The 26,275-nt window shown below is 56.7% G+C and overlaps 1 protein-coding gene and 1 non-coding gene across 3 annotated transcripts in view; both read right to left on the reverse strand.

The window, feature by feature from the left end:
* Nucleotides 1-5,182: 5,182 nt before the first annotated feature.
* Nucleotides 5,183-26,275, reverse strand: part of CRTC1 (CREB regulated transcription coactivator 1) — a 70,772-nt gene continuing 49,679 nt past the window's right edge. For both annotated transcript variants that reach the window (XM_053219599.1, XM_053219597.1), the window contains 8 exons: nt 22,363-22,403; nt 21,656-21,876; nt 16,794-16,927; nt 13,492-13,803; nt 11,222-11,326; nt 8,112-8,198; nt 7,305-7,485; nt 5,183-5,931 (listed from right to left, as the gene is read on the reverse strand). In XM_053219599.1, coding sequence (XP_053075574.1) covers nt 5,720-5,931; nt 7,305-7,485; nt 8,112-8,198; nt 11,222-11,326; nt 13,492-13,803; nt 16,794-16,927; nt 21,656-21,876; nt 22,363-22,403 — 1,293 coding nt within the window. In that variant the 3' untranslated portion in view covers nt 5,183-5,719. The remainder of the gene's footprint in view (nt 5,932-7,304; nt 7,486-8,111; nt 8,199-11,221; nt 11,327-13,491; nt 13,804-16,793; nt 16,928-21,655; nt 21,877-22,362; nt 22,404-26,275) is intronic.
* On the reverse strand, nt 26,020-26,121 carry LOC113593614 (U6 spliceosomal RNA). Its single transcript, XR_003413894.1, has one exon. It is a non-coding gene; the product is annotated as a U6 spliceosomal RNA (small nuclear RNA).

A 26,275-nucleotide genomic window follows, 5' to 3' on the forward strand; every position in this document is an offset into this window, starting at 1 on the left:
GTGGCTGGCTGTGGTCTCTGCTTCAGGGAGATCGTGGGGTGGGGCCAGGAAAGGCTGGGCCGGGGACCCCAGACCTGCTAATGACTACCCGTGCCCTTGCCCCGAGTGGCTGGGGACCAGCGGCCTGACTAGGAGTGTCCAACACTGACTGGGGAGGCTCCGGGCCTGCCACTGCATCCTACCCACTTGAGGTCACAGGGCTGGATCCCCACCACTGAGTGCCTGCCCCCCAGGATCCTGGGGTCCTTCCCCTTCCAGGCAATAGGCCCAACTAGCTGGCTAGGGGTGGGGGTGAGGGGCTCACACCTGGGTGTCCACGTTCATGTGTGTGTGTGTGTGTGTGTGTGTGTGGCGGGGGGCCTGTGTGTGGCTCCCACTTGATATACCTACTGGCCCACGTTCCATCCCCAGTGTAGGGGAAGGGGCAGGAAAAAAGAGGAGGCAGGGACGAAAACATTGGATTTTTATTATGTTTCATTACAAAGGATGCAAAGGTACAAAGACAAAAGCGTCCACGCCAGAGAGGATGGGCAGGGGCCGGCCGAGTGCGCCCTGAGCCGCCCGCCCCCACCCACCGTGGGCACCCAACCCACGGCCCACGGACATCCACAGCAGAGTGTACATGCTGGGGGCAGGGGCAGAGCCAGCCTGGGGACAGAGGGAAACAGGTGGAGCAGGGCTTGGACCGGCAGGTTTGCATATATCAGTGGTGCCGCCCAGCCCCTTGGGGGGGCAGTTTCCTATGGGGGGGGGGCACAGCGGGGCCAGTGGACCTTGGCTGCCAAAGCCCTCCCTCTCAGGGACTGGTGGCAAAGGCCACAGCTGTGTCCACTTGTCCCGAGTGGACAAGAGGTCAGAAGTGATGGGCTAGGATGGGCTGGGCACTGATTGGCCCCAGAGTCCAGAGCCCTGCGAGATGGGGGCAACACCACGCCCTGCATGTGCCACATGTCCCTGGCATCTTGGGACGGGGTGTTGAGGGCTGGCCAAGAGGGCAGGTGGAAAGAACTATTTGGAGCCAGCATCACTCTGATGTCCAGACCTTAGCCCCCACCCTGTCGGGGAGGACCCTGAGGCCCGAGACCCATGGGTCTGAGTCAGTGACAAGAGGGAAACTGAGGCCCAGGTCACAAGGGTCTTTTTCTCACCGCCGCCCCACCCCCACCCCCACCCCCCGCCAATGCCTTTGATGAGTATCCCAGCGCCCAGGCCTGGGGATACAGGTTACCCCATCTCCCTCTCCTGGGAGTGGCCACTTTGGAGAGAATGTGTCTGTGGCCAGTTGCCTGTGGCTAAGGGTTATGAAAGGGCACTGAGCCCCACCCAACCAGGAACCTTGGAGGCCAAAGGCCAAGAGAAACCAAGGAGAGTCTGCTCAGGCTGAGATGGTAGGGCAGGGCCTGATGGAGGAGTGTACCAGGAACCCCTAGTCACACACTGTGAGACCCCCAGAAGGTGGAGGCACAGGTTCCAAGGAGAACGGGAGCAGAAACAGACCTAGCTGCCCACTCACCCCGGGCAGGCCTCCAGCAGTGGGGGGAGGCACACAGTCCTCCCCACAGTTCTGCAAGCCAAGTGGGAAGGGCTCAGGGGGCCACAGATCCCTCTCCTGGAGCATCACCTGCAGGGGTGATGGGTCAAGACCAGGGGCACCGGATACCCTTGACCTTGTGGCCCCCCTACGCTACCCCCACAATGAGAGCCCCTGTGGCCTTTACCTACAGGTCCCTCAGAACCCAGTGAGGGTGGTGGGTGCAGGTGCTGCTTTGTCAGGACTGGGGGTGGGGAGTGGAGGGGTCCCCAATAACCGCCAGGCCTTACCACACCCAGACTGTACCTAGGAGTCGGGATGCTTTCTTTGGAAATGCAGAAAACCCAGAATCCAGATGGGGCTGGGAGTTTGGAAGGATGCTTGGTTATGAACCAGCTCAGGGTCGGCTGAGATGTGGAGGTCTGGGGAGGGGGCACGTTCCCAAGTGTCCTCGGCTGCCCTGGGGGCCCCTCTAAGGATAGTCCCTCATGGGGGCTCATTGGGCCCAGGATGCTGGACGGTGGGGAAGGCAGTCTCTACTGCTTGAGCCCCACTCAGCCCCCCAAAGACCCGGCGCCTGCTCCCATCCTGACCGGGCCACAGCTAGCACCTGGCATACAGCTCAAAAACTGGACACCCACCGCTGGACATACGGATGGACACAGAGCCTCTCACCCTCCGTGTGGGGGTCTCAGAGTGTTCGATGTCCATTCTCATCTGCCCCACTATGACACACGGGCCTCACCACAGGGCCCACTTGGCTAGGCATCCTCCGGGGAGCTCAGCCACCCAAAGAAATCATGCCAAACACACAGACATCAGAACCCTCCTCTCCCAGCCCCCCAAAACCCACAAGGAGACAAGAGCAGAAAGAGGCTGCAAAGGCCAGCCTGAGTGTCTCAGGACCCCTGCACTCAGTGCACACCCTTGGGGCAGGCAGGTGGCTCAGAAGCCAGCAGGGAGGTCTGGGTGGAGGTGCTGCTGGGGAAAGGCCCCAAACACACACGGCTGCCCTCCCCTTAGGCCTTGCTAGTCCCAGGGAGTCCTATGGACAGCAGTGGCAGGGGGGACTGGACCCACCACAATTAGGGCTCCTTCTCTGGCTTATCCCCCACAGGAGAGTGTAGACAGTTTTTGGATACTGTCAGCTGTGGCCCCTACATTTTGCTAAAGGGTCAACTTGCCCCCTGAGCTTTCCACTGAGGGTCTCAGGGCCTCTTGCCCCAAGGGGCCGCCCCACCCCACCCCCACCGCTTCCTGCCCAGAAGTATGTCAGAAGGAAGCAGGGCATGTGAGGAGAATGGCGGGGGTGGGGGGAATGCGGGATGCCCCCGAAGAGTGCTGCCTGTTTTCTCCCTGGTAAGGACATAGTGGGGAAGGAGGTTGGCATGGGTACCTGTGACAGGGAACACGATCCCGACAAGACCCCTTCTCCTCCCCCACATCAGCCCTGGACACTGTGTGTGGGGGGTGACTTTGATGGGTGGTGGCATAAACCCTCTCTTCTGAAGGACACAGAGAGGGGCTGATCCCGGGCTCTACTTTGGCCCACAAGCCTCTGTGGGGGTAATAAACTCATTGCCCTGGGGGCTTGGAGGACAGAGGGTAAACTGAGGCAGGTGGGAACACACTGTTCGGTTTGTGTTCCTGGGGCAGAAATTCGCACAGCTGTAGGGGACTGAAATCAGGAGCACTCAGGGGGCAGCAGTGGGGGGACAGACAGGCCTAGCCTCTGACTTCATGTGGGCTGAGCGTCCAGGCCTGTCCAGAACGAGCGAGCGAGGACACAGGCGGCGGGGTCTATATACAATATTCAGGGGCCCCGGCCCACCCCTCACGGCGCGGCTCGCCTGAAATCACAGTATTTTCACATCACAAGTTAAAGGGCTGGTTCCCTTAGGCTGTCCTGTTTCAGGAAGTCTTGGCGATTCAAGAAGATTTAGTAGAGAAGCAATATTTAAGAAACAAACAAAATCCCCTGTTGCAGACCTCAGGAGGCCTGCCCAGGCCCAGGCAGGGGTATGAACCCTTGGGAGGACACAGGGATGCCTGGCCACTGGCTCCTGGCTGGGACCCCCTCCCTGGGAAAACTGCACCTATGCCCCTCGTGAGCCGAAGCGGCCATGCAAATACAATGTTGCCTGTGCCCCTGGCCAAGAGGATGCTGGAAACAGGATGCAGGGGTGGACACCCTCCCTCTCCTGCCCATCTGCACTGAGAACTGGGTGCCGGGCAGACAGGAAATACGGGCTGACGAGGCTCCCACATGGGGTCCACGATGCCTTGTTTGAAAATTGCATCCAGGAAGGTTTATAATTTTATTAAGGCCATTTTTTAAAAAGTTCTACATACAAGTCTAATGGTAACCAAACTCTTCTATGTACATGTAATTTTCTTAAAAAAAAAAAAAAAAAAAAAAAGTCTCCCTCTTTGCTCTCAGCCCCTACCTCAGTAAGAGGCTGGGCCCTTGACCTGGACGGACTAACCCCGTGTCCCTTAGCCCAGACGAGGGTATCAGGGGCCAAATGACTGAGGAGGGGGCCTTCTTACACCTGTGGCAGCCCAGTCACTTGGCCACGTGCTAACAGCCCGGCCCAGGAACAAGAGAGATGGATGTCATTAGATCAAATCTGGCTCCCACGGACAGAGGCGAGGGCTCTTGAGACCCAGAGGCAGTGGCTGCGACGCCACGGAGAAGAATCACACCGAGCAGAAGGTGCGGGCCCGGCCTACACTGCTCTTTGCCCCCTGAACCCAGCCCTGCCGGGAGGAACCATGAAAGGGGTAGCTGAAGGGGACGAATGTCAGCTGGCTCTCGGGGTGGGGGGCACGAGGACAGCCTCATCTTGGGGATGTCAGGACAGAGGGGCTGCAGTTGTCACCAGTCTCAGGGTCTGGGACTAGTCCTCCCTGAAGACCAGCGGGCACCTTGAGGATGGCCAGGCAGAGCTGGGTCTCGGAGAGACCCTGAATAAAAGCCGTGGCTCCCTCCTGGAATTCTGCCTCTCACGTGGCTGGAGCGGAGGCACCTCTAGCCACCTCAAGCTTCTGCCAGAGAGCCTACCAGGCCCAATCCGCCCTCACTCAGCCCTTCCGTTTTGAGATAATGTGGGCCTTAACTAAAACGGCCAGAGACACAGCTCAGATCCGGGCAGGCAGCAGACTGCTTCCAGTTAGCTTAAAAAATATAAAACATCATGGGATTTCTGGAATAAAAACATGCTCTCAGGCAAGTATTGGATCAAAAGAGTCAGCTACTTGTCTACAACCAAAGTGTAAATACAAACCAAAAGAAACAAACAAACAATAACACAACAAAAATGCCCTGGCCGCCCCCTCCCCACCCCATTCTTTAAATAACAGTGACAGTGACCAAGGTACAGAGAAGAAAAGATGAAAACAGGTTGAGAGATGAAAACAACCCCCAGAAACAACCCCTGCCTCCACATGCATCCCCTGGAAGGCCCTTTCGTCCTGGCCAGGGGCTTCACTTTCAGGGCAAAGGCAGCCACAGAGGGACCTGGCTGGGGGTGGGCAAAGCGGGAGCAAGGGCCCCAGGAAGATTTAGCTGCTTTGCATGCTCTGTTCACACCTTTTATATTCTACCTCCATGGGATGGATTCTAGCATTCTCTGAATGTGCTCAGAAATATAAAAGACAGCAGTCAAAATAGTGTTTATTTCGCTTTGTGTCTGCCTCTCTCTCTGGTGCCTTCTCCCCTTGGCAGGGTGGGGCTGGCTCTCTACCTAACCTCGGGCTGGGGGTGGCGGGCAGGTCGGGGGACCAGGAACGAAGGAAGGCAGTGAGAGCTGGACAACAGTCGGAAAATGCACCTCAGCCCACCGCCGCCGTGGACCACAGCGCCCCCTCCAGGCCGGCGGCCCTCCCCAACACGCTTTCCGCATTTTACAGGGGGACGACGGCTCATGGCCCAGGGTGGGGGGCGAGAGAGCACGCGCAGGGAGGCTCCGCGGGGGTGACACGCGGCCTCCCAAGGGAGGTGGACAGCTGGGGGGCGGGCGGGTGGGCAGGGGGCGCTTGGCGGCATTGCAAGCTCAGAATCACAAGCTCGGCCGTTTGCGAAGGACGGAGCGCGGCCGTCCCTGGGCTCAGGGAGACGCCGTCGGGACCACTGACCGGCGGGGTGATGGAGCCGGGGGCTGGGCGGCGATGTGCCGGGTGTGCAGCTCACAGACGGTCCATCCGGAAGGTGTCCTCGGTGGCCGGGTCGGCCAGGACCATGTCGGGGTCGTTGAGCATGTGCAGTCCATCCAGGGTCAGGGGGTCAATCTTGAGTTCATCCAGGGGGAACTGGTTGTCCGAGTCGAAGCTGACATCACCGACCCCGGCCAGTGTGCTGGTCAGTTCTTTAGAGAGGCTGGGAGGGGACTCTCCCGTCACTGGAGCCGGGGGTAGCGGGGGGGACACAGGACAAACAAGTCTCAGCGTGGCCCTGGCTCTCTGACCCCACGCCCTGTGCCTCCGCGGCCCCTGTCAATGCTCAGGGAAGAGGGGCTTGGGCCACACCAGGGGTGCTTACGTGGGGGGTTGCCCTCTAGGGGACACTGGCAATGTCTAGGGACATTTTTACTTGTCATGACTAGAGAAGAGGGAATGCTACTGGCATCAGGTGGGTGGAGACCAGGGATGCTGCTCAGCACAGGATGGTCCCACCACCCCAGAGAAAGATCTAGCCCCTCGTTATCAGCAGTGCCAAGGCTGGGAAGCCCCGAGCTAAGAGCCAGGTCAAATGTTTAGTGTGACCTGGCAGGAGCAGGGGCCTTTCCTGCTCTGCCAGGAGGTCTCCTCCAAGTACGCCACTGAGAAGCAAACCGGGGTGTGTGTGCACGTGTGCATCAGGGACCCTCCCTGTGGGTTGGGGGGATGTCTGAGTTCTCCCCAGAGAGACCCGGATTCAAACCTAGGCTCTCTCCTCTACTTGCAATGAGACCTTAGGCCTTAGTTTCCCAGTCTGAGACAGGGGTATAAAAGTCCTTCTGGGCTGTTGTGGCCATCACAGGAGCCTGATCCTTCTTTCGAGTCTGAAGCTTCCACCCCCAGAGCATCTCCTGCAGACCACTGCTCACACCCCTGGGGTAGGGAGGAAGCACTAGGCCTCTAGGGGTCCTGGCCACGGACTTCTCCGTCCTGGAGATGTCAGTGGGACCACCAGGGGGTGTCACCCTCAATCCTGAGACAGTCCTGGCTTATAAGGAAATTGCTTCTTTCTTCAATAAAACCCACAATCTACAGGGTGGAGCAGAGGCAGCAAAGGGTCTGGGTTCTATGCCACGTGGAGCAGGGACTTACTCACGTGTGCCATGCATGTCCCTAGGAGCCTGGGCGCTGTGCTCGTTGGGATGCTGCTCATTTCTGTGTGGCCTGCCGCATGTATGTTGGCTGCATGTGACAAGCCCTGCCGTGCAGGGCCCACCCCCTAGTCACCTGCAATCCCACTATTCTCAGCTAATGGGGTTCAGGGACCTGGGGAGCAGATGCGGGGCCGGGTGAGTGACTGGCTCTGTCCTGTTCTTGCTCTGAGCATGGGACACTGGAAGCCTGGTTCAGGGTCCGGCGTGTGTCCCCCTGGCCTGTCCCACAACCCGGCAACGAGTCAAAGTTGGTGGGGTCTGGCCTCCTTTGGCCCAGTCCTGTCACGACTCATCGTGCAGGGCGGGGGTGCCATCTCTCCCGGGGATGAGGCCTCTCGCAGCTGCCGGGCCCCCCACTCTGCCCAAGACCCCCGCCTGGGATGCCACACACGTGGCCTCACCTGTGAGGATGATGTTGGGGATGCTGCTATGGCTGGGGTAGCCAAGCTGCTGTGTGTCTGGCAGGCTCCCGTGGCTGCCCGTGAGGCCCATCATGGCCGCCTGCGAGTAGTTGAGCGTCGAGCCCGGGCTGTACAGGCTGCTGGAGCTGATGGCGTTCTCCATCATGTTGAACTGCTCCAGCTGCCAGGGGAAGCACACAGGCGTGAGGCCGGCCCTGCTGAGCCCCTGGCTATTGCCGGCTGGCCTGCCCTGTGGCAGCCGGGACCACCTCCTCTGCAAGACGCCCAGCACCCACGCTCAGACACTCGGGGCTGCTGAGCATGAGATTCTATGCCCAGCGTCTCCCCCTCCGCCCTCTCTGAACCTGCCGAGGCCTGCCTGCACACGGCCCCCTCAGGGCTCACTGGATGGATGGATGGATGGACGGATGGAAGGAGGGACGGGTGCGTGACCTGCTCCAGGAAGCGGCCAACCCTTCTCATGCCCACACGCCCCAGACCCTGGCCTCCACGCGGAGCCAGCTCTACCTCCCGGCAAACCCACATGCACGGCCCACGCTGAGGCACCGATGCTACAGCCACTGCCTGTCCCTGCCAGTGTTCACCGCCCACCCTTCCTCCCCCTCTGCTGTTGGCCTCATTCTGTGGGCCAGGCACAGATGCCTGGGGAGGCAAAGCCAAGCCACCCCTTCCAAGGCCTGGAGACAGGAGGGAGCCTTAAGAGCGAAGCTCACGCCCGAGGGGCGGGCGGGGTCCGGGTAAGCGTCCGGGTAAGCTGTGGGCGCTGTGACCCGGGCACCCGCTCACCTGGTGGGACAGAGCATTGGCCTGCCTGGCCGCCATCTGCTGCTCATAGTACGAGTCCCCAAACACGCTGCCCAAGGTGGAGGAGTGCTGCAGACAGAAGAGAGGCCTGCTGTCATCACGGTCCCCAAGACCAGGTCGGGGGCTTGCTGGGGCTCAGGCTGGTTGTGCCCACAGGGAGGCCCCTGGAACTTCCCGGAGGATGCTCAGGATAAAGAAGGCTGAACATCTACCTTAAGCCTCTTGGGAAAGCCCACAACTTCCAGGATGGAGGGATGCCTGGCTCACTCTGAGCAGGGTGCTCCCCAATCTCAGGATGTTTCTTTCCACCACCTGCTCCTGGGGGGCCTCAGTACCCCAATAGCCCCCAAAGAGCCATCCCCCATCTCCTCTACTTGAACCCAGGAATGGGTGACCTGGTTTCCATCAGATGGAAGACAGGGGGGCCACAGGGATTGGGAACCCCGCCTGAAGGGCTCCAGAGTAAAATATGTGACCGGGGCCAAGGCAGTAGGTGCTCTGAATTTCAGGATGAGAAGCGTACTTGGCGAACCTTGTCAGGCCCCCAGGGAGACATGGGACATGGTAGCAGGCCATACATGTGGACAGGACAGGCGCACAGAGCCAGATGCTGGCCAAGCGAACATAAGACAGGCACACAGAAAGCCCCGTCTACCTATCTGTCCATGGCTGCCTGCCTGGGGGACCCGAGGACCCATGGGTGGGCAGGCAACCCAACTCCCATTCTTCCACGGCTAGCCGGGAGACAGGTCTGCTCCCAGCAGAAGAGCAGGGGACTGGGGACCCTCATAGGCAGAAGAGATACCAGAAACAAGAGCTTGGAGCCCCTGCTTATTCCTATGATGCCAGAGAGAGAGAGCAGGATGGAGCCCGGTGGGACATGGACGGGAGGAGGGACAGCCAGTGCATCGTGGCCAGACCTCACATGAGGCACCAGGCCGCAGGAAACAGATCCCCAGCCCGGACACAAGTCTGTTTCCTCATTGGTCAGTGGGCTGAGAGCAGAAAGAAAAACGGCCAATGTGGCAAAAATGCCACCTTTGCCCTAAATATAGCCAGCTTCAGGTTTGGAAAAGGGGGCTGCAAGGTTGTGGATGGGTTTCCCCATAGAAGAAGCAGCAGGTCTGTTCTGGGGTACCTGTTTCCATCCCCGTGGCTTTGGACTCAAAGAGGCCCAACACAAGCAGGGGACCCAGGCTAAGGTTTCGTTTGTGAGGCTGCCATCAGAGTTTGCCAGAAAGGTCTGCTCAGGGTGGAAGGGAGGAGCACAGCACACAGTACCAAAGGCCAGCTGCCTAAGGCCCGAGGTGCAGCCAGACAATGTCCACTCGAGGCGGGGGAGGAGAGGGGAGGCCCCGGCCCACGGGGCCACTGAGTGCAACCTAGGGATCCAGGTGCAGCATGAAGCCAGGCCTGGCGCCGCCCACCCAGCATGGTCTGCCCCCTAGTGGGCCTCTTGGCCATGTCAGGCCCATGTCTGGCTCGGTCCAGGTAACATGACAGCCCTGACCTCACAGCCACTTGAGCGGCCCACCTCCCTTGCCAGCACCCAGCGGATGGATGGACAGACCAACACACAGACACGGGCTTCACAAGACGGCAACACGCTTTCTGCCGAGGATGGACCAACCCGCCTTGGTCTAGGCAAATCTCTACTGAGAAATCTGCTCCACCCCCGAATTCCTCTCCTGCCTCCTGTACAAAAAGAGACATTATTCAAGGACCAGCCTCAGGAATAGGCCCCACTCACCATTTCCCCTGCCTGGACCAGCTTCTCCCCGCCCTCAGCATCCCATGACGCCACGTGACCAGACTAGACACTTCTCGGGAGCCACCAGGGCTCAGAACCGGTGTCGATGTATCCAGAGCCCACAGATACCAAACTGACCTCTCACCTGCCCTGAGCTCACTGATGCCCTCCCCACCTGCCTATGGAGCAGGAAGCTGCACACAGATGGTCCCAGCAGGACCCAGGCCCCTGTTGGGTGGTGGAGGAAGGATCCTAGGAGAGCTCCTCCTACAGCAGATGGAACCATGAGAACAGCCTTTCCTGAACAGGACACCTGCCATCTCAACACACAGGGCCCCATGTGGGCGTACTTCTGAGAGCCGGGGAAATGGGGACAGCGGGCCACACGTCCCCCGGACCAGGGAACTCAACACTGTTCTTGCATGGTCCTGCCTGGTGAGACAGCTCTTCTCCTCCTTTAGGAGGGGAGGAAAATCCTTTCTCTTTTGTGCCCTGAACCAAAAATGAGGCTTCAGGGCCTCAGGCACTGCTAAGAGGCTCCTAGGAGCTTCTCAGCTTGGTGACATTTTGGGGACGGCGTGGCGGGGTCCTGAGGAGGCTCTACAGCCTGGAAATTTCGGGCCCTGATGTCAGCTCTGTGGGCACCTCTTCTCTGGTGGAATGTTGCAGACAGAATTTGGTTATAAGCTGAGAGTTGTGCTAAGGGGACTCCTGAGGAACCCAGATGGGGGTATGTTGCATGTGTGTGTGTCACAGGTTGGGGTCCAACCGTGTTGGGGAAAAGACCCAAATCTGATGGATGTGGTCGAGTCCCGCCTGTTGCCTGGGGCAAGCCGCAGTCTCCTCATCTGTGAGATGGGGACATGGACCCCACTCAGAGAAGCTTCCTGTGAGGACACACCCTTCTGTGAGGCAGAGGGAGAAGAGTCTGAGGAGTCACAGCCCCAGTCACAGGCCGGCCACCGCCTCAGCTGTGCCCCAGAGCGGGTGGAGCCCTCCTCCACTCTGCGGAGCCTCCGGCGGGGGATGTGTGCATAGGCTGTGGGACCCCGGGGTGACCCTGGCAAGAAGCCTGGGGGTGTGGCCAACACCGAGGTCACGAAGGCAGGCGAGGAGCCCACCGCCTCCAGCTCGGGCTCCGCACCGGCCACAAAGACACGGCGGGAACGTGGCAGCTCCTGAGCCGGGCCTGGTGGGGCAGTGCCTTCTCCTCCCCGCCCCAGCGGAGTGGACGAGATGGGATGGAGCGAGGCACAGATGGTGGGGGACGCGGGGGGGGGGAGGGGGCGCGAAGCAACGCTGGGGCGCAGGGTGCCGGGAGGGGGGAGGCGGTGTCCCTTACTTGCGGGGAGCTCCCGGGGGAGAAGCCTTGATTGGAGACAGGTGAGGTGGGAGACTGGTTAGCCGGGGAGCCGGCACTAGTGCGGTACTGCTGCAGAGCCGGCGCCTGCGACGACAGACAGGTCAGGACGCGCGAGGGGCCCCGGGCCTGGCTTCCTGGGACTGGCCGTTCCCCGCCGAGCATCCCCCCGAAGACCCCCCGCCCAGCGGGTGAGCACGGTACCAGGAGCACCTGCAAGTGGTGCGGGTCCCTGAGCCCTGTCGGAGCCCGGGGCCTTTCGGGCACGTGTCTCCAAACCCAGCTCCCGGAGGCTGGGGGGGCGGGGGTCGTGGTCAGAGAACCCAGCTTCACGGAATCGCGCCGGAGGACCGTGGCGGGGGGCGGAGGGGTCCACCTTAGCTTGGCAGGCTTCAGAGCACCCACACGAACACACACCCGCACCCACATACACACGTGTGCACACAGCCATACCTGTGTACACACAAACACACCCACACGCACGTGGGCCACACAAGGCCCAGGGCCGGGCAGGCAGCCGCCGCCTTCTGCTGCCGACTCTGGGCAACAGCACATCCTGCCCACCTCGAGGGGTGGTGGGACCGACAAACAAGGCCATGCGGGGCACACCGCAAGACGTCCGGTACCCGGCAGTCACTACACCGGCACCGCTTGGGACGAGCCTGATGCATTTGCTGTCCAGAGACCTCCCAGGGGCGGCCACCTCCTCACCTGAAGGACAGAGGGCCTTAGCTTCTCACCAGGGGCAGGACGGGCTGGGGCAGGACCTGGATTTAGCCCCTGCTCTGGTCCCAGTCCACCCAGGACCTGCTGTGTGCCTCTGGGCAAGCTCCCTGACTTCTCTGGGCCTGTTGTTCACTGAGGCCCGGCTGACCAGCCCAGGGCCCCATAAATGCTCGGTCTCCTCCATTTCCTCAGTGGCCTGTTCTGAGTAGTCTGGAAAAGGGGTTGAGCCTGGGAGGGGCACGGGGGCACAATAGGCAAGGTATCAGTGTGGGAGGCGCCATCACGGTCATTTGGCAATGACCGGTTCGGGCCTTCTTAGAGTTGGAAAGAGGAAACTGTCCAGAGGGATGTTCTCCTTGCTCATTGGAGGCTGCACGAACTCAAGAAAGAGGCAACCAGAGCCCTTGCCCCCAAGGGGCGCAAGGCAACAGAGAGCCCTGGGGGTGGAGGGGTAACATCTGTGCACCTGGCCCAGACATCCCTGCCTCCATTGTCTGCCCAGCTCAAAAGTGAGGCATCACCGCTGGAGGGCGTCAGGGAATGAGGTACTCCAAGCAGCCTCCACCATCAGAGCTGCCCCCACACCAGCCATGTTTCTGACAAAGAAAAGGCTTGTGCGCATTCTTGTCCGGGGGACCCCTGGGGTTTGCCCTCTGAGGGGTCAGAGCAGCTTGGAAACAGGTCTCTCTTCACCTACCCCACCCAGCTCAGGGGGCCTAGTCTCTGCAGAGCACATCATGTTTTGATGACACTTATCTTGGGGTTGGCAGCCAAGGGCTGAGTGGAGAGGGCTTGCTGTACCCTAAACGTAGTCCCCATTGCTCTAAATATGGTCAAAGATAGCCGAGACCACTCCCTTCCCACCAGGGCAACCAAGGTGAAAGTCTGAACACTCGAGAAGGTTTGGGGGTGCAGAGGTCAAAATCAAGCACCCATTACCCTGAGCCCAGGTCCAGGCAAAGGGTCCCATGGTCTCAGCTGTAGGACCCCAGGCCCCAAGCAGGGAGTCCCATGGTCTAAATTGCACGTCTCTGGCCCAGGGCACTATGCTGCATGAACCACAGGGCTGGATTCATCCCTTCTCCTCCAAGTTCAACTCTGTCCTCCTAAGTCCCAGCAGTCTGTTTCCCAGGCCCTGAGAGTTCTGTGTCCTCCCTGCCTCCAAGGGAGCCGTTTTTGGATGGGAAGGGTTGAAGTACTGGGCATCAAAGGGCATGGGAGAGGATTTGCAGTCAGATACAGTATAGTCCATCTTGGGTGAAGTTTGGGACAAATGATCCCTGCTTGTATCTCAGCTTCCCCATCAGTACAAGGGATGACAACCTTGGCCCGGCAGTGCTTGCTTCAGCCCTGACCCCTGGCCAAGCTGGTCTTGAAGGGGAGCCGTGAGGAGGCTTCAGCCAGACACACCTGAGTCTTTGGGCCTTGGGAGCCCAATGAGGGTCTCCCAAAGCCCCTGGGATCCATGAGCCACCACCCCCCCCCCCCCCCGAGCCAGGCCCCACACGACCCCATCTTAGGCTTACCGAGGTGATGTCGATCCCCATTGGCGGCTGGCCCGGGTTCTCTGGGGGGGACTGGGGGAGAGAGGACGGTACCGTGACCGCGAGCGGGGGCAGCTGGGGCCCCCGCGTCAGGCTGGCGCTTGGCATCAGGGGGCCGCCTGGGGGGAGGCCGACGGGCACCTGTGGGGGTGGCGGGGGCGGCTGCTGCTGGGACGCAGGTGGTGGTGGTGGAGGGGGCTGTGGCTGTGGCGGTGGTGGCTGCTGGGAGCCCGCCTGGGTGAAGAAGGCGTAGGGCAGCTGCTGCTCCAGAGACAGGGCATCCATGGCCACAGCCTGGGGGAAGAGGAGGGCGTCACGTGGGAGGCCACTGGGCAGAAGAGGCCAGACCATGAGTACCTGGTCCCCAGGGGGGCCCCATGGCCTGGCATGCTCAGCAAAGATGTTATGGATAAACAAAGGGACATCCAGACCTTGGACCCCCTAGAGAGGACAGGCCTTTCCCAGGGCCACAGAGGGTTAGGCTGCACCTGGACAGGACCTGGGCTTCTAATCCAGCTGTTTGTGCCCTGCACCCAAGGAGCCTTTCCTTTGCCACACGCCGAGAGGCGGGCACTACCTTCCATACCCACTCAGGCTCAGGGCTCCACATTCCGGCAACCCAGCAGGCAGCCTGTGCCTAGACCACTCTGGGTGATGGAGATGGTGGTGTGGCCACTCAGTAATGATCAGCTCAGGCCTTCTTGGAGTGGAAAGAGAAATTTTTCCTGGTTAGAGGGAAGTTTTCAACATTTGTGAGTCAAATGTTCCTGGGGCAGGCTGGGGCTCCTGCCCTCTGAGGGAGGTTGGATGTGACCAGGAGCTACACGATATAACACAGAACAGAAGGCCCAGCCTCTAATAAGTGGCAGTTACATGAACAAAAAACAGTTTCCAGAAAAGGCAGGCAGGTCTAAGGGAGAAGGCACAGGGGTCACAGATCGAGAGACTGAGGACACATTGCCAGAAGCTACCCATGGCTCTGTCTGGATCCTGATCTGAACAAGCAGGCGGGAGACACAGAGGGGAACGGGCTGAGGCCAGGCAGTGGAAGGTATGCCTATCAGTTGTGTTATAGGTAGATAGTGCCATTGAGGTTATGTTAAAAAACAGACAACAAAAATATTACCTATTAGGGATTTAAAAAAAAAAAACAGGCAAAACGGACAAATTCCTGGAAACATACAAACTACCAAAACTAATCCAAGAAGAAATAGAAAATCTGAATAGACCTATATAGCAAGAAAGGAGATTGAATCAGTCATCAAAAACCTCCCAATGGAAAATATTTGGAAATCACATACCCAATAAAGGGTTAGTATCCAGAATGTATAAAGAACTTACAAAATTCAACACCCCAAAACCAAATAATCCAATTAAAAAATGGGCAGAAGACATGCATAGACAGTTTTCCAAAGACATACAGATGGAAAAAAGACACATGAAAAGATGCCCAACATCACTCATCATCAGCGAAATGCAAATCTATCACCTCACACCTGTCAGAATGGCTAAAATTAACCACACAAGAAACAACAAGTGTTGGCAAGGATGTAGAGAAAGGGGAATCCTCCTGCACTGATGACAGAAATGAAAACTGGTGCAGCCACTGTAGAGAGCAATATGGAGTTTCCTCAAAAAGTTAAAAATAGAACTAACTACCCTACAATTCAGCAATCCCACTACTAGGTATTTAGCCAAAGGATACACAAATACTAATTCAAAGGGATACATGCACCCCAGTGTTTACAGCAGCATTATTTACAATAGCCAAATTATGGAAGTGGCCCAAGTATCCATTGATTGATAAATGGATAAAGAAGATGTGGGGGCTCCTCGGTGTCTCAGTGGGTTAAGCATCTGACTCCTGATTTTGGCTCAGGTCATGATCTCACAGTTCGTGGGCTTATGCCCCAAGTCAAGCTCCAGGCTGACAGTGTGGAGCCTGCTTGGGATTCTCTCTCTCTGTCCCTCTCTCTCAAAATAAATTTAAAAACTAAAAAAAAAAAAAAAAAAGGAATACTATTCAGTCATAAAAAAGAATGAAATCTTGGGGCACCTGGGTGGCTCAGCTGGTTGAGTGGCCAACTCTTAATTTCGACTCAGGTCATGATCCCAGGGTCACAGGATTGAGCCCTGTGATGCTTAGCATGGAGCCTGCTTGGGATTCTCTCCCCCACCCCCAACCCCCCCTCAAGCAATCTCTCTCTCTCTCAAAAAATGAAATATAAATAAATAAGTAAAAATAAATTTAAAGAAAGAATGAGATCTTGCCATCTGCAATGACACGGATGGAACTAGAGAGTATCACGCTAAGTGAAATAAGTCAGAGAAAGACAAATACCATTTGATTTCACTCATACGTGGGGTTTAAGAAACAAAACGAGCAAAGGAAAAAAAGAAGAGAGAGAGAAACCAAGAAACCAAGTGTTAGCCACAGAGAACACACTGATGGTTGCCAGAGGGAAGGCAGATGGGAGGACGGGGGAAATAGGTGATGGGGATGAAGACGTGCACTTGTGATGAGCAGCGGGTAATGTACAGAATGCTGGATCACTGTATCATACACCTCAAACTAATATTACACTGTGCGTTACCTACCTGCAATTTAAGTTAAAACTTAAAAAAAAAAACCCTCAAATTTCCCAACAAGGATAGGCTAAGACCCAGGGGCTTTGCTGGTGAATTCTACCAAATATTTAAAGAATCCGCACCAGCGTTTCTCAAATGCTTCCAAAGAAACAAAAGAGGAGGGAATGCTTCCTAATTTAGGGCCATAAAGGCCCTAAATTGACTAAGTAAAAAAGAGAAGAATCAAATTACTGAAACCAGAAACAAAAGTGGGAACATTACGACCAACTTCAAAGAACAGAATTAGGACTGCTATGAATGATCATATGACAGCACACTGTACAATCTAGATGAAAGAGACCAATTCCTAGACACATATGAGCTACCAAAAAAAGCAGAGGAAACAAAATTATGGTAAATTGAAAAAACAAAAAACCTCTCTAAACACCTCATTTTGGAGAAATTCAACTAGATCCTCAAGAAGGGAAAGTGACATAAATAAGGACACCCAGTCACACAAATCTGCTCATGACAGCTACAAGAGACTCCAGGCCAGTACTTAATACATTTTCCTGTGCTTGAAATTTTGACAAATAGCCAGAAATGTTGGGAACGTTTGTCTTCAAGGTTCTATAGGCCCCTGGAAGGAGAGGGAGGCTTCCCTGAGGGGCAGAGCAGGCCACGCCTCCCCGCCCCACCCCACCACGCCCTCACACCTGAGTGATGGGTGACAGCTGGGAAAGGGTGGGCGACACCTGCTGGGCCTGCTGTCTCCTTGCCTCTGTGTTCAGGGACAACGGGCTGACGCCAGCTGGACGGTGCTGTGGTGAGGAGCCTGGCGTGCTCATTCCTGAAAGGGAGAACAGGAGAGAAGGGTGGGCATGACTCTGGCCTCCAGAGGGCTGCTCACACACCTTGGTCACTGCTGGGAGCAGCCCAGTCACTCAGACAGAATCCATTGTGTCCTAATCACCAAACCCAGGGTGCTCCCCTCCAAGGCCCCAATACCTGTGTAGACTCTGTTCTCTTTCCTGCTCCATCCCCATGCTGGCTAGCACTATCCCACTGATCCTGCCATCCCTCCCAGGGACGTGTCCCACAGGCCCTGCCAATCAGCACTTCCCTGCCTCTGCACCACCACATGATTGGCCCCCAGATGGACATGTGACCAGACTGGCCCAATGAGAGACTGCCCTGGGACTTCTGATGGAACTCCAAGAAGGGAGGTCTGGAGCTGTGTGAGGAGAGCACCATATGGCCGCAAAGGGAAGAGCCAGCTGGAGAATCAGGGGCTGAGGAGAGGCAGCACCTGAGCTCTAGATCCAGCCACAGTGGTGCTTCCTGGTTTTGGGAGATAATCGGTGCCCCTTTTTTGCCTAAACTGGCTTGGGTTTTGGTTAGCTTCAAGGAAGCTGGTCCTGCCCAGAGGCTGCAGTTTCCTCTACAGCCTCATGCTCTCAAAATTGTACCACCCTGTAATGAACTATTCCTTCAGCCAGATCTCCTTTCAGCCCCAGACCCGTGTATCTGGCAGCTCCTCCCCCATCTCATGTCCACAACCTCCTCTCACCTCATGTGCTCTCCATGCTGGACCATCAGCCCTGCTGGGCTGCCCAACCTAGAAACTCAGTTACTCTCTCTCTACTTCCAACACCCTTGCTGCTGATCGAGCTCCTGTCAGGAGGGCTCCGTGTTGCCCCTTCCGTCACCCTGGCCCCCTCCCCCCGGAATCCCATCCCTGGACGTGTCTGTTGTGAAGGAGCTGAGTGAGGTCAAGTTCAGTATGGAAGCAGTTGGGGCCTGCTGGGTTATCCTGGGGCACGGTGCCAGGGAGAGGCCTCCTGATGCTTGCGGGAGCCCTGGGGGATTGGCTTGATCTCCCAGTTGGTCTCCTTGTCCTTGAGATGGAAACGATAACAGCCGCCCTCAAGAGTTCACTGTGAGGCCCTAATGAGGTTGGGAGCAGGCTCTCAAGACAGTCTGGCCTGCAGTCAAGGCCGGTGGTGTAGAAGCCTGACTCACCTGGGGTAGCTGGCCCCATTCTGCCGAGGGCCGTCAGATTAACCTTGTTCCAGCAGGTGAGATGGCAGGTTCACAGGCCAGTGGGAATGCGCCCAGCACACACTGAGGGGAGATGACGGGCGGCCTTCTCTCCGCCCAGGGCAGCTGCTCACTGGCTGTGTCATCTGTGCGAGGCAAGCCTGGTCACGCCTGCACTTCCCCTCAGTCGCCCTGGCAGCTCCACTTAGCCGTGCACTGCAGGAGGGCCTGGCAGAGTGCTCCCAAGGCAGAGCCCCGGGTTCCAAGTTATACACAGAACTTGGGCCCCAGAATCAAGCTGCCGCAAACACAGCAGCATCAAGGGGGGCACGGACAAGAAGCCTGAGCAGGAAGAGTCCGGGAGATGCCTAGTCAGGGAACACAGTCGGGACCACAGGCTGCTCCCTCCTCTTCTCTGAGCATCCACTGCCTCTGACATCCTTCGGGTTGTGAGCACTCAACACCCAGGGAGCAGACGTCAGGGCTCCGTGAGCAGCAGAGGCAAATACCAAGAGAGGGTCAGTGGGGCAACAGGGGCAGGAGGGGCCTGTGGCATACGAACTCGACCCACCACTGCTGGGCCTTCTGATTCTTCAAGAGAAGCCAGAAGTCTAGAGTTTTACACACACTCTCCTGCTTTTCAGATGTTGATTCAAAGCATCACGCATGCAACCATGGGCCAGACAAAACACACCGGTAGGCTGGATTTGGTGCTTGGGTTGCCAGCCTCTGTCTATCTTCAGTACAAGGGAGTTTTTAATCCTCCGCTGGGCTGCAGAGTGAGCTCCTGGTCTCACACTGGGCGGCCACCACCCCAGGAGAGGCCAGTTGGGCTGGGAGGGTGGACGGACGCCTTGCTGTTGAATTCCTTTTGGCAACCTGGATCACCTTTGGGAAAAGGAGTGAGGCCAGCTGGAAGGGAAGTCTGGGGCAGGCAGGGAGAGCTGCCAGGGGAGGGCAGGCCAGGTGGCAGGGGCCCAGCCAGAGGCACGCAAGCCTCGTATGCGGGGCTGGCAGGCCTTGGAGCTGTGCCAGGAAGGAGGACCCGGGCCTGCCCTCCTCCAGGTTCTGGCCAACGACCAGGAAAACGACCTCAGCAAATGTTTAAGAGAACGAGAGGGGCCGCTGTCTCCTTGGAGGCAGAAGCCTCCCATTCTTCCTCGAGGGGCTCACGTTCCAACTGGCGGGTGGGCTGGGGGGGCCATCTCCACGTGTGCCAGGGGCCAGCGGCTCGGCTTGATTTAAAATGCGCCCAGAAAGCGGAGCCCCTGCCAGGCGAGCAGCTAGAGCGGCAGGTTCGCAAACAACCGAACACATGTCACACATTACTGGGCTGACGCTCCCAGCCAGGCGGGCCAGGGTCTGGGCCCCACGCTCGGGGTCTGCGCTTGTTCCCGCGTCTATGGCTTTCACATGTGTTGTGTTTTCCTGTGCTTGTTTAGACTCGGCATGGGCTGGAGGTGCACAGCTCCTGGGCGGGTGCTGGGGGGCTGCCAAGGACCCTCTGGAGGAGGGGGTGGTGCTCTGGAGGCCACAGCAAGACGTGAGGAGAAAAAGGGGGGCCAGGAAACAGTGGTGCCTACAAAAGGGGGCCCCTCCAGTGTCCCCAGAGCCAACCTGCTGATTTCTTGCTTTGCATAGGCCTGTGTGGACCCTCCCGGCCCACCCACCTCTCAGGGGGCCATGGGTCTCAGGATCCCCTGAATCTGTTCACTTTGTCCCGGGGGTGGGGGGGGGGGGGACAGTGGAAGCTGACACCCTCTGCCTAGTGGCTGAGCCTCGGTGGGCACGGGGCCAGGTATGTACACGCAAGAACAGAGCCTCAATGCTCTTAGGCCAGGGTCCTGCCCCGCTTTTCACTGTTCTGGCCTCTATTTCCTAGTCTAGAAACCTAGGAACACTTGCACTGTCCTTAACACCCCTCACCTGCCTCTGGTCCTGTCAGCACCAAAGCCTGGAACAACTCCGGCTCAAGTGCCTCTGTTCCCTGTAACGTGGGCCAGACAACTTCACCTGGAAGTCTCTCTACAGTGTTCAGTGGGGCCCTGCCCTGGCACTGGCACCCCTCCTGATAGCCTATTCTCCCTGGGTGGTTAGAAGGGCTGTGGCAAATGTGAATTAGAGCGTGTGATTCTCTCTCAGAAAACCCTGCATGGTGCTGCCCACCACGCTTGGGACAGAGGTAAGGCAGGCAGATGGACTGGGCGAGCATCGGCTCCTGGGCAGGGTGCAGGGCAGCAAGGTAGCGCTCTCACCGGTCACCAAGTCCTGACATGTGTGGACTCACAGAGGGGTCCACATTCTGCCCATCCCACCATGAGGCTGTTGGGTCTGACTTGTGTCCTCCCTGGATGCAAACCCACACATCCCACAGTCAACATGGGTGCAAGAATCACACTGGGGACATGCGGGTCATAGTGGGAACGTGGGAGAGCCAGGCCTGGCCCAGGGAACAGATGAGAGCAAATTAGTGACTCAACAGCAGCAGGGTAAATGAAGAAAAGCAAGAGTGAGAGGCTGGAGGTAAGAGTGTGGGTAGGGGGCCACAATGGCTCATTGAGAAGAGGTGTGAGCAGGGATGGGGTGGGCGAGGGGTCCTGCAGCCACCTGGAGGAAGAGGACTGTGGAAGAGAGGTGGCACATGCCAAGGCCCTGAAGTGAGCTCGCTGGCCAGAGAGGAGATGGTGTGGGGGGCGGGAGACAAAGTCGGAGGGTGAACTGTAGTTGATCTCCCGGGCCCCAGGGGTCTCAGGTTTTCACTGGGAGGGAACCGAGGACCCGTGCAAGATCCTGAGCAGACGAGAGCCATGAGGTGATGGCCATCCTGGCTGAGAAGAGGCTGAGAGCTGGTGGGGGAGGTGGGCAGGCAGGTGGAGGCCATGTAAGGTAGAGAAGGTCCAGGTTGGCCCGGGTCCCAATGGTGGGGCTGACGGGATGCATCAACAGGTCAGGGCAGGCAAGAGAACAGAAGAGGCAAGCCACTGGGAAACCGTGCTGCTCGTCCCCAGAGAAGCAGGGTTGGGCAGCACTGGGAGATATTAGGAAGGTGAGGGGCCCATGGGATGTCCCCATGAATGTGGCCTGGACTGGAGTGTACCAAGCAGGTGGAGTGTGGGGGGAGCAGGTCAGGACTGGTCCTGGCCCTCCATGAAGAGCTGAGGACAAGGAGAGGTGGGGGGAAAGCCCGGCACACCCCGGCCGGGTCAAACTCTTGGGGGCTCCCCTCCTAGAATGTTCTGGATTCACCCAGACTCTCTGAAGCCCCCAGTACACCCTCAGAACCACTGTCTGATCCCTGGGGACACCACTGAGTTTTCCCACTCCCAGGCCTTCACCAAAGCCGTGCCCTCTGCCTGGGATGCCTTTCCTGGGCAATACTGGGAAAGCCCAGCCCCTGTGGTAGGTTCTGCCTCCCACTCCATGCCCAGCATTTTGGATGTCACCCTGCTAAATCTTTATCCAAACCCATGTGTTGTCTTCACTAGCTGCTCAGCTCTGCCAGGGAAGGAAGTTCTCCCGCCTTCTGGCCTGGCCTTACCCTGGTTGGCGCCGCCGATGCCCAGATGAGTCAGGTTGGCCGCGAGGTTGCCGGTGCTGCTGGAGCTGCTGAGCGCGGGGAAGGTGGGCTCCTCAGGGTCCAGTGGGGTCGGGAGGGGGGAGGGGAAGTGTATGTTGGTCAGGTCAGGCAGGGAGCCCCCTGTGTTGTGGGTGGCGGGGATCAGGGCTGTAGTGTTTTCCTGGTCAGCGGATGGAAAGATGCTGGGGGGAAGGCCAGACAGAGGGGGGAGGTGAGCTCTCGCCGGCCCATTCTTCCCCAGAAGCTGTGGCGGGGGAGCGAGGTGTCGGGGGAGACTGGTGCGAAAAGATTAGGTGCTGCCATGCTCAGAAAAGGACTGTCAGCCTACACCTCCAATGGGACCTTAGGAAGCAGCCTACCTATCTATGCAGGATAGGAGGCTGGGGTGAGGGTCCTCCTGCGGCTCAGGGACAGGGGGTGTCTGAGGAGCGGGCAAGCTGGAGCTGAGCAGGGGTGGTGGGGGCGGGGCTCGGCCACCTCAGGCAGGGAAGGGGAGCAGGGCCCCATGTCCCCCCCGCCCCCTGTGAGGCTCGTTGACTGGCGGCCAGCGGCGGGGCGCCCCTCTTGTCAGGACTTGCAGCCTGTGAGCTAGCGGACGGGAAGCCCTGGGGTCATCTGAGCAGCCCTGACAGCCCTGGGCATGCAGGGTGGGCCCTGCTGAGACTTACTTGATCCCGGGGACCTCGCAGGACTTGGGCCTGGACCCCGTCTGAAAGAGAAGACAGAGGACACTGAGCGGGCCTCCTGGCGTGCTGTGGCTCCTCAGGGCATGGCTGACCATGCCACAAGGGCCGGAGACGCTCAGCAAGAAGGGAGTTTATCAGGTCCTGGAACGTCTCACAAACCAGAACCAGGCAACCTCAAAGGCAGAGGGGCCTGTCCCAGACATGCCCAGGGGCAAAACCAAGAGTTATGTGCAGAGGGGTCTCTACAGCCCCCACCTCCAGCCCCTGCCCTTGGTGGCAAGCAGGCACATCCAAGCCTAGCTGTCTGCCCATAAGCTGGGCACAGCAGAGGAGTGACATGGTCCCTTGTCAGCAGGCATTTGGAGAAGACGGTGGTATGTCCGGTCTATACACCCGAAAACCCCAGGCACCACCTCAGCAGTGGAGCCACTGGAAACGTGGGCACCCCAAACCAATCCCCCATTCCATTCCTGGATCAGAGTGGGAGGGGATCCCGGGGCAGGGGCCACCTCTGCTCAGCATCCACTTGTCTATGGCAGGGAAGTACATCATGTGGGGCAGCATGAAGAGGCTCAGACTGGGCACGATGAACACACAGAGGGCTCTCCCTGCCCCTAGCTGACCCACCTTCCCGTGGTCCCTCAGCTATGGCTCCCACAGAGACCGTGGTGCTGTGCGTGCTCCCACTCACCCACCACCTGAGGATGAAGACTTTGCCTACCCTGTGGGGCTGGGAAGGGGGTCCCAGGGAAACCCTGTTGGCAGCAGGACCCTGGCTGGTTTCCTCCTCTTCGAGCTGGGGCCACTATGCCAGCCGAGAACTGTAGGCTCTAGGCAGAGCCCCTAGACTCTCATTCAAGGACAAAGGAGGAAACCCGCCGGATGGCGGCAGACATGACCGGACAGAGCCCGCGTGCTGACGGAGGGCTCCGGCTGTGTCACCTTCCCTCATTCTCCATCCGCCTCACAGGCCCTCAGGCTGATGTGTTCTTTAGGGATTATCAGATAAGAAGGTGGATGCACTGGCAGAGGGCTATAGACTCCATGTGCACACCCAGTGTGTGTGTGGGGGGAGGGGCTGGGGGGGGGCCCCACAATGACTGGGGACCCTGAGGGGTGGTGTGCGACCAGCAGCATTAAGCCTCTGCAGAAAATGCCAGAGGGACAGGTTTGTACTTGGCCACTGGCTCCTTAATTCTGTGAGTAAACACTTGCTTCATTACCGGATTTTGTCAAAGCGTGATGACAATGACTTTCTAAAGAACCTTTCAAAAGCATTCCACGAACATTATGGAGATAACAGTGGATTTCTAAATAGTACTAAAAATTCACCCATCGTTGCCCCCCCCCCCCCCCCGCCTACCCCATTCCCCACAAATCCAGTGGAATTCCTTTACTGACATCCTTGCAGCCACATCATTTTGCGTGGTAGTTAAAAGTTTAGCCATGATGCTGGGCTCTGCCGCCCTCTTTTCTCACTCCCAGGATGTCGAGTGTGTTTGCACCAACCCCCATCATCTTCCCTGTCTTCATGGTTCAGCAGCACATTCGGCTGCTTGTAACCCTGATGTCTTTCTTTACCCACTCACCTCTCTACGACTAGGTGTTTCAGTGGCTTCCCGATTTTGTTCGGGTTGTCAGAATTCTTTTCGAATTATTTTTTTCTCCCGAATATGAAAATCCTATGCCTTCTTTGTGCAAAACTGGAACATGCAGACATGGATAAAGGGCTGACAATGGCGCCCGCACCTGACACTCGAGGGAACACGCCCCGTTTGCACGTCTCCACTGGGACGGGTCCTATCACACCCAGGCATCTGTGTGTACACCCTGGCATACCTTGGAGATACTGCAGCTTCAGTTCCAGAACACCCCAATAAAGCAAATATCACAGTAAAGCAAGTCAAGTGAATTTTTTGGTTTCCCAGTGCACAAAGAAGTTATGTTTACACTATCCTGCAGTGTAAGTATGCAATGACAGTGTTTTAAAAAAACAAGTTATGTGCCTTTAATTAAAATACTTTACTGCTGGGGCGTCTGGGTGGCTCAGCTGATTAAGTAACGGACTCTTGATTTTGGCTCAGGTCATGATTTCATGGTTTGTGAGATCGAGCCCCACATAGGCCTGACAGCGTAGAGCCTGCTTGGGATTCTCTTTCCTTTCTCTCTGCCCTTCCCCCACTCATGTTTCCTCTCTTTCTCTCTCTCTCTCTCTCTCTCTCTCTTTCTCTCAAAATAAATAAATAAACTTAAAAAATACTTTATTGGGGTGCCTGGGTGGCTCAGTCAGTTAAGCATCCAACTCTGGGTTTCAGCTCGGGTCATGATCTCACAGTTTATGAGTTTGAGCCCTGCATCAGGCTCTGCGCTGAGACTGGAGTGCCTGCTTGGGATTCTCTCTCTCCCTCTCTCTGCCTCTCCCCTGCTCATGTTCTCTCTCAAAGTGAATAAATTAAAAAACAAAACAAAACAAAACAAAACAGTTGGGTGCCTGAGGAGCTCAGTTGTTAAGCATCTGACTTTGGCTCAGGTCATGATCTTACAGTTCATGAGTTGGAGCCCCGGGTGAGCCCCACTTCTCTCTCTCTGCCCCTTGTTCACTTGCACCCTCTCTCTCTCTCTCTCTCAAAAAAAAAAGAGTTAAAAAAATTATTTCTAAAAATGCTAATCATCTGAACTTTGAGTTGTGATCATTAATCAAACGTCACATAACAAATAATGAAAAAATATGAACAATTCCAAGAATTACCAGAATGTGACACAGAGACACAAAGTGAGCAAATGCTGTTGGAACAATGGTACTGATATTCTTGCTCAACACGGGGTTGCCACAAACCTTCAATTTGTAAAAAAAACGCAACACAATAAAGCAAAGCGCAATAGAATGAGGTGTGCCTGTCTATCTCGAAATGTTTTATGCTTTATCCTGTTCTTTCCACAGAACAGTACCATCATGAGTGTCACTCATGCCTTTAAAATTCCTTCAAAAATCCCAACTCACCATGTGCGGAACTTTCCGCATGGGGGACTGAGGATGCTTTCATCCTCAGTTATAAAACCCCCCTACTGTCGAACATTCAAGTTCTTTCCAGTTGATTTCGAAAGTTCTGAACACCTGCCTTTGAGGAACACATGACTGTTTGTTCATTTGTCACCTCCCTACGATTTCCTGGGGGGGATGAGCAATGCATGTTGCTGCCCCTTTCACCACACCCTGACCAGCAATGGGTTTTAGTTTTTTGTTGTTTTTTTTTTAATATTCAAAATAGATTTGGTGTTAAGTGTATTTTGTTCTATTCAAATTCTTTGAAATTTGTACTCATGGCACAAATTCTATCTTACCACTAGACATTTTATAGGTTGTTGGGAAATTTGTTTCTGGACCTGGAGGTAATTACAGAGATTTCAACTCAACTGAAAATTCCAAGTAGACTTAATGGAAGTTTAAGTATAACCATGTATAAACAACGACAACTACCCAATACTATGGGTTAGCAGAAAGATCACAGGCTAAGAATTAGGAGGTATAGGTTCTAAACCCTGAACATCTTCACAGACTTGGACAAATAGGTTCACTATTTGTATGTACTGTGAAATGATCACCACAGTAAGTCTGGTTCACAGCCAACGCCATACATAAAAATAACGGCGCACTTCATGAATCTGCGTGTCATTCTTGTGCAGAGGCCATGCTAAGCTCTCTATGGTTCCAATTTTAGTATAGGTGCTGCCACAGTGAACATGGGTTTTAATTCTTCATGGCTTCTGACCAGTATAGCAGGTCTATTTAACCCTAATGGCAGGCCTGGTCAAATCTGAGTGAGGTTCACACTTCAGGGAAGGTGTGCTATTTCTCTACCTTTGGCTAGGCTATTAAAAAAAAGATCAAGAAAGA

The sequence above is a fragment of the Acinonyx jubatus genome, chromosome A2 (genome assembly GCF_027475565.1).
Source record: "Acinonyx jubatus isolate Ajub_Pintada_27869175 chromosome A2, VMU_Ajub_asm_v1.0, whole genome shotgun sequence".
Taxonomy (NCBI): domain Eukaryota; kingdom Metazoa; phylum Chordata; class Mammalia; order Carnivora; family Felidae; genus Acinonyx; species Acinonyx jubatus.